The sequence below is a fragment of the Alosa pseudoharengus genome, unplaced genomic scaffold, assembly GCF_046254945.1.
Source record: "Alosa pseudoharengus isolate Yale_2024_CS ecotype anadromous, Long Island Sound unplaced genomic scaffold, YU_APseudo_1.1 YU_APseudo_1.1_scf_11, whole genome shotgun sequence".
In the NCBI taxonomy this organism is placed as follows: Eukaryota; Metazoa; Chordata; class Actinopteri; order Clupeiformes; family Clupeidae; genus Alosa; species Alosa pseudoharengus.
The window spans coordinates 31929943-31941439 of NW_027468576.1; the positions used below are offsets into that span (position 1 = coordinate 31929943).

The 11497-nt window shown below is 43.1% G+C and overlaps 1 protein-coding gene across 1 annotated transcript in view; it reads right to left on the reverse strand.

Moving 5' to 3' along the window:
• Positions 1-2334: 2334 nt before the first annotated feature.
• Positions 2335-11497, reverse strand: part of nr5a2 (nuclear receptor subfamily 5, group A, member 2) — a 62057-nt gene continuing 52894 nt past the window's right edge. Inside the window, exon 7 of the mRNA XM_076278893.1 lies at positions 2335-5795. Within this exon, the coding sequence (XP_076135008.1) occupies positions 5548-5795 (248 nt within the window). The 3' untranslated portion in view covers positions 2335-5547. The remainder of the gene's footprint in view (positions 5796-11497) is intronic.

Here is an 11497-nt window from a genome sequence, read left to right on the forward strand (position 1 = left end):
ACACACACACACACTCTCTCTCTGTCACACACACACAGACACAGACACACACACACACACACACACACACACACACACACACACACACACACACACACACACACACACACACACACACACACACACACACACACACTCACATACAGAGCCCTGCGTAAATGGATTTCTGAAGTGGTTGTTTGCGGAGGTTTTCAATCAGCCGCAACCTTGAGTCTCTTTTATGTGATGTCTGTGTGGTTTAAGTGGCGCTATAGCATGAGGAGCATGAATGCATATGCCCTTTTCCTCTCCCCAAGTCTACTGTTTTTATTTTGGTTAATCGAAAAGAAAATCTACCTCTGAGGATGCGGCATTGTTGGGGTAATTAATGGAATGCTAAGAGCGAGGTCCAGATGCTGAAAAAAGTCAGATTATGATATTTACATATTTACTTCTTTAGATGGCTAATAAGGATGAAAAAAAAAAACAGATTAATGCTGTGAGGTATTGCTTTGTACGGACTTATGTTTAATACATGCATTTCAAATGAAAAGGACTATGACCTTCAGGTCCACTACATTTAAAAAGGGCCTGTATTAGCTTTGCATTGCTGAGGTTGGGTTTTGCATAACAATCACTCATCCTATTTAATATGCACCTATTAATTCAACAAACATTTCAATAATTTACTGAATCAAAAGAAAAGTTTTTTTGGGCGAAGGCCAGTGAGCAATGGTGCGGATGAAGCGTGGTGTGGGATCGGCGTGGAGCAGGGGTTTGGTCGGCAGGTGCTGGACAATCTAACGGTCTGACACACGCAAGTGCTTGTGATGTTACCACGAGAGTAATAAAAGTGGTTTCAATGAGAGTGTGTGAATGAAGTGCCTGTCCACATCGCAGAATTACTTGATGGTTGGTCTCTTTTGGACAATCCTCGTGTGTTTTGTACATGCCCCACATACACACACACACACACACACACACACACACACACACACACACACACACACATAGACAGAGATATTGGCCCTCACGTATTCACCCTCACACACATTTAGCCTTGTGTTGTCTGTGAAGAACAGCGTATGAAGAACACCATGCAGGGAGATCCAAATGAACTTTTAATGAAAGATTCACAAATTGGTTGGGTTAGAATTACTGTCTTTATTACTTTAATCATGCAATGTATACCTATGCTTTCATCCCACCACATATATTTTCAGTTACATATATAATTTGGTATGTTGAAAGTTATGCACAAAGGTTTCCGTCAGGAATATATTGCATTTGACACTATTAGGAGACACGAGTTCTACATCTCATTTCCATCAAATCAGACAGATTTCCTACAATGAATTTTACAGGCTTGGCCTCTTATGCAGTTTCATTATTAAAAAAGAAGTCATTTATATGATGTGTAGATCTGACTCTTTATTCGCTTCTTTTTTGTATTTTATTTTTCTCTTATCATATCAAGAGCAGGCAGCACTTGAATGAACACTTTATATTACATTTAACATTACCTCGTGCTCTTCTGTATTCTGTGCCCAAATAGGGCCGTCATTCTGATTATTATTGATTACTGATTATTATTATCATTATCATGTATTGTATTGCATTGTATTGTATAATATTACATTATATTGAAAGTCATGTAGCGTAATGACTGAGTGTTCATCCTGTTCATCTGTGTCCCCCAGCAGAGTAGCCTGTCTCCCTGCCAGCCAGCGGGGGCTGCTGTGGATGGGCACTGCCAGCATGTTCCGATGGAGACACACCACAAGCCTGATCTTCCACGCGCAGCGACACAGTCAGGTGGCCTCGTCTGATGGGACACTAAGGGTTTCCTGTGTATGTTATAATTACAGATGTTTGTGTTTACATAGTGTAAATGTTCCAAGCCAAAGCTAATTTTTACGTAGGCCTTTATTTTATTTTAGAAATGGTATCTTTATGAATACTCTGAACACTGTTAATATATTTGTATTATCTTCTTCTGACATAAATGTACTTAGAAAGAATCATGTGGACTTTGTGGATTTTATGCCCACTTTTTTGTTCTTTCGGCATTTATAATTTAATATGTGATGACCAACATGTATGTTTATTACAAACTCACGCCTATATTATATTTACACAAAATGTTATTTAACTATGTATTTGCCATGTCAATCTTTCTAATAAGCTTAAGTATAAGTGACAAGTAAAAGTAGATATGCAGTGTGTGTATATCTTCCTTCAGTTGAATCAGATACACAGAGAAGTGAGAGATCAGTCATATAATGATTTATTTAAATAAGAGGGGAGAGGGGAAATCCATCAGCTCCACGGTAAGAGCTTCCCGCCAGAGGAATCAGCAGGAGGGACTGACATCCATCTAGTTGTGTTGTGGAGACTGCTGAAAATGTGAATCTGTGTGTGAGTGTGTGTGTGTGTACATGTGTAAGAGAGAGACAGAGAGAGGGATGCAGGTTGGAAACTGTGTGTGTGTGTGTGTGTGTGTGTGTGTGTGTGTGTGTACTGACATCAAAGGCAGTGGCAACTCAGAAAAGACACAGGTAATAGGGCTGATGCTTTAAAGATTGTCTGAACACATACAAGACAGAAGAAACAAACATGGAAGTCACTAAACATACAAACCAGTCAGCTAAATTTGAAGCTTTCTTAGAGGGCTCAGGGACATCACATGTCAAATTTAAAAAAGAACTATACGATCAATATTTACAAAATATGTTTGTGAACATTTCTCAATTGATGAAGACCAGCATTAATATAATTCTGTAATTTTGTAGGGTTTGTTTTGCTGCCAGACATTTTGATATGATAAAAATAATTATCAAATAAATGCAATTGAAAATGTAAGGATTCAGCATGTTTTGTGTTTGTATGTGCAAGGTGTGTGTCACCATGGCTCAGACATATTTTTCTAAATACTGTGACACTTAATAAAATTTAGTAAGACTACCTCAACATTCCATAAAAGAAGTGACAACAAGGAATGCCAACCTTGAAAAGAGATCAGTGCTCGACACTGCAGCTCATTGTTTATAATGCAGGACTCAAAACCATGACTCAGGAGACAGATGTTGTCTTTGGTATACTGTAGAACAAACATGTTTCAAAGTCAAGCTGTTTCAAATTCAGTGCTAGCAAAAATGCAATGCAACAAGTTGCACATATTAACTTAAATACAATTATTCTGTTGTTTTGTTTTTTTCATACAGGTTCTCATGTGAAGTCAAATAAGATACAGTATTTAACAGAGGATTGTGGTAGTTTCAATGATTTTATGTGTGTTTCTGAACATCTCTGAGCGACATCTTTTGACTTTTTTTCTCTTCTTTTTCTTTTTTTTGTTAAAACATGCCACAGTAAACAGTATATTTGGCTACCATATCCTGTGCTCCAACCCAACACAAGAATGAAAACCAAGACACAATAAATTATCTCCAAATTTTAAAGCTCAACCAGGGACATATATTAAAAACGTAGAACATAAAGAAAAACAGCTCTACAAAAATGACATGTCATACACAAAGAAAAAAATGGAAACCCTCACACAAGGCAAATGATCAAATGAGCAATGAAACAGAACGTTAGAAACTTGGATTTAAGTGAGATTTCTTTCTGATTTTAGTGTCTCACGACATCATTAAGTACTGCACCAAAAAAAGAGAGAAAAATAGAATGAAATAACTGTACACACCAACAAAAGCAATCCAGAGGAACTGTTGTTTTTTTTCTGGTTTCTCTTCTATTCTTTCAGGAAATCATTGCTTTGCAATTTAGTCTTTATCACAGTTCTTTCTCTTGTGACCACATAAATGTAAACACATTGTGTATCCATGTTTGTCATTTTTCCATGTTTCTTTTTTTAATTTTACAACATTAATACTTTATATATATATATATTTATATATTTGTACACATTTCAGTTCACATCTGCACGGTTAGCTAGCATGATAATGAAGTAAGGCAAGACTCACATAACTGTGACATCACAAAAATGTATAATACTGATAGTTAAGGATGAGTGGTCTGTCTGTGGTGGTGGTTCTAGGCTTTGGTCTTGTGTTGGCAGAGACAGTAGTTCTTCACCTCTGTCAGGCCTCATTCTCTCACTTATTAAAATCAGTTGCATTATGGGAACAGAAAAAAAGCCACGGTTCTTTCCAATACTTGGGACTCTTCACTGAGAAAGTAACTGGAAATGCACAGGCCGACAGATCTGCATGAACCAATTGTCAAAATGACAGAATTCAGTTTCTCCCATCAACATTATACTGTATGAGGTAAGCACTTAAAACAAAATTGTGACACTGGACAGAGGGGTTAAAGAGGCTCCTCACAATTACCATGGAGAAGAAATTTACTGTTGGTTTAAAAGAGATGCAGTTTTTTTTTTATCTGTAGTGTTCTTTTTTTTAAAAGTTTGTGTCAATATGTACATATTTATGTCTCGCTCTTTGTTGCTTTGATCCATGTTGTCCAAGTTGCTGAGGGGATGGCAATAAAAGTGTTGCAGGTGAGGTGGTGAGTACAAACTCCACCACTTTAGAGTTCATCTCTCAGAGTCTGTGGTCGGAAGTCCAAATGCCCCGAGTGCCTTAAAACAGACAAGACAGCGTGGAAGAGGCTTTTTTTTTTTTTTTTTAAATCAACATCAACCAACGAAAGTACCAATCTCCTGAACTAAAGAGTTTTGGGTGAGAGTCCTCTGTGGATGACTTGAACACGTAGCCTTTCCGAGATGGAGAGACAGGCCGGTCTGTCTCTCAATGTCTCTCTCTGCACTGCTGTATTTGTTAGCACACACAGCCTCAGACTGGGTTACTGGGTTGAAGTGCACTGAGCTCTCTGAGTTATTATGTCTGTACTGTAGTTTTTTGTTCGTGGGTGTTTTGATCAGTTTTTCCTTCACACGAATGTCTTTCTTTTTTCTTCCAGTCAAATATGTCAACTGTGAAAACTTTTCCAACACATTTGAATTTGCGAGTGCCTTTGACATTCACCGTTACCACCTACTTTAGTTTTTTTTTTTTGTTGTTGCTGACCCACTTTGTATGTGTTTGGGGGGTGCTTGTTCGTCACTGTTGCTGAAGACACAGCAAATGTTTCACTGTGACCCAACGCAACTCTAAGTGGCAGCACGTGGTGCACATTGTGAGAAGCGAAGAATGGAGAGGCCATGGGATCGGCGCCAGCATCTGTACATGTGTGTCGAATGTGTTGACTTTTAGTGAACGCTGTCGTCTATGGCACCCGGCTGGAGGAAGGGATGTGCACACAGTCGCCTGGTCGGCCCTTTTTACAACTCTCCCGCACGGCTCCCATTCATGTCAGCTCAGGCGTTTGACCTTCCCTTCTGTGATGGAAGCGATGAGGGTGATGGCCGTGTCAAGTTAAGTCATTGCTCTGAGTGGCCTCAGCTTCTGTGGCGAGTCTCTTTTTGTCGCTCTCCCTCTCCAAAGTCCACCTGTCTACCTGTCTGTCTGTCTGTCTGTCTGTCTGTCTGTCTGTCTGTCTGTCTCTTTTAAGAGTCTGTCTGCCTCTCCTCTCTCCCCGGTCTCAGGCGCGCTTGGCGTGGAGCATCTCGATGAGCAGGTTGTTGCAGGGCACGTCGCCGTTCAGGTGCTTGTAGTAGAGGTACTCCTCGGCCTGCATGCTGATGGCCCGGATCTCGGGCAGCCGTAGCAGCAGCTGACCGAACTTGTCCGTCTGCTGCGGGTAGTTGCACATGACGTAGTCCAGCAACGCTGCGTTCACCTGCTCCTGGACGCTCTCAACCAGGTGGAAGTTCTCCAGGTTTTTCACGTCTGCAGGAGGGAGAGAGAGAGAGAGAGAGGGAGAGAGAGAGGGAGAGACATAGAGGTTGATCAACTGAAGTCAAAGGTGAACAAATGAGGTACGAGTTCCAAAATTGTGAATTTTTCTGGTTCTTCATGGCTCAACGGTAACACATTAGTCCATCACACACATAAACAGTTGTACACACAGTAATATCGATTGGTTGGTAATAGGCTGGGCACAGGCTCAACCTGTGCATGTGCATATGTAACATAAAGTAAAATAAAAATAGACATCTCTGTGTTTAAAGACTTTTAGATGTCCGGCAAAGTGGTGTATAGTATGAACTAGAAAGGATGCGAAGACTGAGAGAGAGGTATTAGATTTTTCTGTGTGTATATGTAGGTAGGGGTGTGTGGGTGAGTGTATGTTTGTATGAACGGATGTGGAATTGAATGTGTGTGAGATGGGGGGCGGGCTGGATTGGTATGGTGGTGGGGAGCGGGATTACGGCTACTCTACAGAGACATTCTACCCTGGGCATATGAATTATGCAGGTTCTGGGGCGGTGAGGCCCTGCCCCTGCCCCTGCACAGGACAGCACATAGTGCACCTGAGAGAGGTGCTTAACACTCCGCAACCAAACGCACTTTACAGAGCACCACGAGAAACACATCAAAACAAAACACATCTGACACAATGTGTGCGTTTCCATTTGTGTTTCCTTGTACACTGCACACAATGTGTGCATTTTCATTTGTTTTTTCTTTGTACATTTGGAGCCCTCAAATCTCAGCGGTTATGCTCACATTTCTTTTTTTTTTACTTCATATATAAATAAATGTCCATTCAGGCTACAATCGGTGTGTGTGATAGTGATACATGGCCAACTAATGAATCCCTAGTGTGGTGCGTCCATCTGTGTGAGTGTGTTTGTGTGTGTGTGTGTGTGTGTGTGTTTAATCAGGTGAAGATCGCCTCTGTGTGAGTGTGTGTGTGTGTGAGTGTGTGTGTGTGTGTGTGTGTGTGTGTGTGTGTGTGTGTGTGTGTGTGTGTGTGTGTGTGTGTGTTTAATCAGGTGAAGATCGCCTCTGTGTGAGTGTGTTTGTGTGTGTGTGTGTGATCTTTTATTAATCTCTTTGACCCTAGGTTGGGCAAGGCCGGGGACGGTGTGTGTGTGTGTGTGTGTGCAGCGCTGTGCTGCGCTAATGGAAAGTGACGAGGTCCCTGTGGCAGCCTGACACCTCCAAACGATTCTGAAAAGGACTCCCTAACCCTCCCTAACCCTCCCCGCCAACGCTAATGAACCAGCTGGCACACTCCACTGACTCTCTGCCCCCGAACACACACACACACACACACACACAGACAGACAGACACACACGTGCATGGACAGAAACAAGCACACACATGAGCAACCTGCCCTGCGACCACAGAGAAAGAGAGAAAAAGGGAGATAGAGAGAGAGTGAGGGAGGGAGGGAGGGAGGGAGAGAGGGAGGGAGAGAGAAAGAGCTAGAGGAGCTGAGAGATTCTAATGAGGGCTGGAGCAGGCAGTAAGGTAGCGAGGCAGTGGCTTTGGCAGTGAGTGTGTGTGTGTGTGGGTTGGGGGTCTGGTGTCTGACCCCTCAGTGACTCTAGAAGGATAAGCAGAGTAGAGTAGGAGGAGTGTGTATGTGTGTGTTTGTGTGTGTGTGCATGAGTGTGTGTGTGTGTGTGTGTGTGTGCATGTGTGTGCAATAACAAGAGAGGATAAATATGGTTGGGAGGTGTGTGTGTGTGTGTGTGTGTGTGTGTGTGTGTGTGTGTGTGTGTGTGTGTGTGTGTGTGTATGAGCATGTTCCTGAATATGTATGTGAATAGATGTGTAGGTGGTGGGTGGTGGAGACCAATTAGAAAAGCATGTTTTGAGAGTTTAGTTTAGTACATGCTGACACACATAAATAAAGGGCACTTATTTACAGTGATGACCCCTGTGTGCAAGTCTTGAGAGCACAGGGATTTGCGGACAGCTCTGTGGTCCCTGCACGGCAACAGCAGAATATGAATGAGAGAGAGTGAAACTAAGGAACACTCAGTCTGGCATTCCCATACAGTCTACATTTATGATGTACTTGGATAGACATGTGGACTTTTATTTTTATGGATGATTATTTTTTCTTAAACTTATTTTACTTTTATGTTTGTGTTTGTTTACATGTGCTGTTGTGACAGTCAAATTTCCTTCGGGATGAAGTTTAGTCATGGGTAGGTGCTGATATATGTTTTGATGGTCAGATTGACCAGGTTAAATAGGCGCAATGATGCTAACGTGCCTCTGAGATGTTACCATGGTTGCTCAGGCTATGGGGTGGGAACTGGGAAAGAGGAGGTGGAGGGCGGGGGGTGGGGGGGTGGGGTGGAGGGTGTTAGGGGTGGGGTCCAGAGGGATGGGAGAGACACGAAAACTACAGAGATTTTTTTTTTTCAAATCCCTGTGTTTTTTCTGGCTAATTAGAGAAAAATGTTGCAGAAAAAGTAGCCATTTTAATTGCTAATTATTATGAGGCTCTGTTTGAAAAAAAATGAAAGGCTGAGAGAGGGAGGGAAAAAAAGATGGTCGATGACAATGGTTTGATCTCTCATTGCTGACTGCATCCCACCTCCCTCCTTCATAGGCTAACTCACATCGTGAATTTAATCCAAAGGTGACAAAAACAAATCAAATTAAGCCTTTTACCTTTCTTTTTTTACCTTTCAGAACCAAACAAAAATTATGTGTCTTCTACCTCAGTCGTGTCTCTCTAACTAACAATACAAGATGCAGGTGTTAGCATCAATGCTAGCTGCTCAATGGGGCTGGGTGCCCTGTTGTGTGGAGACGTGTGCTAAAACGTCTCTCATCTCTCCAGCCCAGCATTTAGCCACTGAGGGACTAATTATCCATTTTTTTCCCCACATGAAACAGCCTCAGTGTGCTGAGGAGCCGTGTGTGAGCTTGACGCCAGACCCTGCGGTCCTGTGGAATACATTGTTCATTTGACTAGTGATCAGACCAGACGACCCTGTGTGCGCACACACACACACACACACACACACACACACACACACACACACACACACACACACACATACATACACACACAGAGACACACACACACTTTCACTGCTACTGAATTGCCCCTCCTATGGCAGAGGCGCCTGTTAATTAGGGAGATTTTTTTCCCCCTCATCATGATCTCTGCATAAAATAGATAAATAAATCATATAAATAAGATCTGAAATTCATTCAAAAATAAGTGGTAAAGGGTGGTGTGCTTTCCTACCCCTGACTATGTTTGACAAGACCCTCCAGACATGCACACACACACACACACACACACACACACACAAACACATAAACACACATACATGCACACACACTCATTGGTGGTCCACTGACATGCATGCATACACATACACATGGCTACTGTGAATGTGTCGATGCTTCACGTTTAGAAGGCTCTTGTGTAAAGCATTCATCAGAGCTTTGCCTCCCTCTATCTAACAAAGCACACGTGTGTCTGCGTTTCCGCTGACTACGGGCCCACTAGCACAACATTAACATAAGAAGTGCTTTAGTAGACGCTAACAGGCGCTAATCAATGATTATTTAATTGGGAGGTAATAGCATTAACGGAGGGCAAATGCACACAAGCCCCCGCTGAACCATTCATGTCACCAGTGAGTGAGTGATGCCCTCTTGGAGAGGGTACGGCTTCCCAGACTCATCAAAAAAGCACAGATGTTTGACAGCAAAGCCATTAAACGTGTGAGTGAGCAACATGCCAATTCGTCAGGGGGGGAGGGGGGAGGGCTAAGATATACGCCCCAGCCAATGAGTTGGGCCTACGGTTCCATATGGGTGGGTTTAAAGGGTCATCTTTTTAGATAAACAAAAGAGTGCTGCCACAAACATTCCTAACAAACATTCCCAAAGGTGTCTCACACACACTGACATACCATCATAAGAACATACACACATACACGTGCGTATAATGACCCACGTGTGCATTATAACTTACACATACACTCAACAAGAAACACCTTTATTGCCTGCTATAATCATGTAATCAAACCGGTCCTGTAAATTTCGCCTTCATTGATCATTAACTCGGCTCTCGGCAGCATGCGCCAATCAGGGAGCGGGGCGGAGGCTGTCGGCAGGCAACCTCTCTGACCCCCCTAGGCTCGTGCAAGGGCAGATCGACCTCCCCCCCCCCCCCCCCCCCCTCACACCCACACCTCTACGCACTCTCTCCCTGGGGCTCCCGGGAGGCCCCTGGGGATCGTGGGGCTGAAAACAGGAGGCCCCTTATTGGGAGCAAGGTTCAATGTCCACTAGGTCACCCACCAGCACCGCATACACTAGCCAATGGACAACAGTGGACAATATTTGCTCATTTCACACAACATGAGATGAACAGAGACAGTGTTCATTTCGCTCGGAATTCTTTTTTTTTTGTTTTTGTCTGAGGCTGTATAGGAAATAGGAAATTATACCCATGTTTGGGACTATGCAAATACCAAATTACTGTACACAAAAAATCCTGTGGATTGATGCTTTGTGTCTGTGCGGAGTGAGTTAGAGCATGATTTGTGTTGTGGTATATCTGTCATGTTTGAGCTCATGTGCTCCTCATCACTGTCATGTCCAATCTGTGAGTCTTCCTCCGGGCTGCCACGGATGCTGGAGTTTTTGCTGGGCTGTTGGGTTCGCTGGTGTGATGTGGTTTGCCAGTCCTGAGCCCGCAACTCAAGGGCCTCCTTATCAAAGCCATGTGGGCGAATGGCTCTTCTCAGGCAGTTTCTCTCTCTCTCTCTCTCTCTCTCTCACACACACACACACACACACACACACACACACACACACACACACACACACACACACACACACACATACACATACACTATCTCTCTCTGAAGTTTTGGAGTTTCACACGCTGAGATGAACATGATTACTGTGTCACAAAAGATTGGGTTCTGCTGATGTGGAGCTAAACTATTTGGAAACCGGAACTCTGATATCCTGACCTAGTGATACAGGAATGCTTGTAAGATAATGCCAAATATATGTTTTAAAAGCCCTACCAAGACTAATTATGCGATCAACATTAAATGGCATGTGCGTTTTATACTGTGTCAAACTCTAAAATGTGGCTAAGCTAGCAACTGAGCACTTGCTCCATAGCGTGTCGCTATCCGTACTTCAACATCGGAACATCCTTGACGGCCCGCTGTCTGTTCAACGGCTCACCGATTTATTTTGGCTCTCGATTCCTCTGCCCTCTCTCTAAACCAACCCAACTCTTTGTTCTCGGCACATCCACAGTGTTTGTCCCGGGAGACTCCCCTCTCTGCTCTGACGTTCCCAGCCTCCTTCCCATGGGAATGTCCATTTGCGTTCCCACTTCTTAGAAGAGAACAGTTCGGAAGTAGTGATGTCTCCTTTCTGTCCCTCCTGAGTGTCAACACGTAATGGAGTCTTCAGAAGGAACGTGGCCGTGAAGGAGAATTTATTGTCATCTGGGATGCTTCGTTAGACTCTGGATTTTGATGTGCCGTAGCAGTGATGGCCTTGGTGGACGCATTGTGGATTGTGGGCAAATGCCTAATGTCTATCATAGCGACGGTGGAGAGATGCATCTCATGACTTGATAACTCGTAGCAAATTATTATTTTGAGCCAAGAACCTGTTTTTTTCCCATCATTAT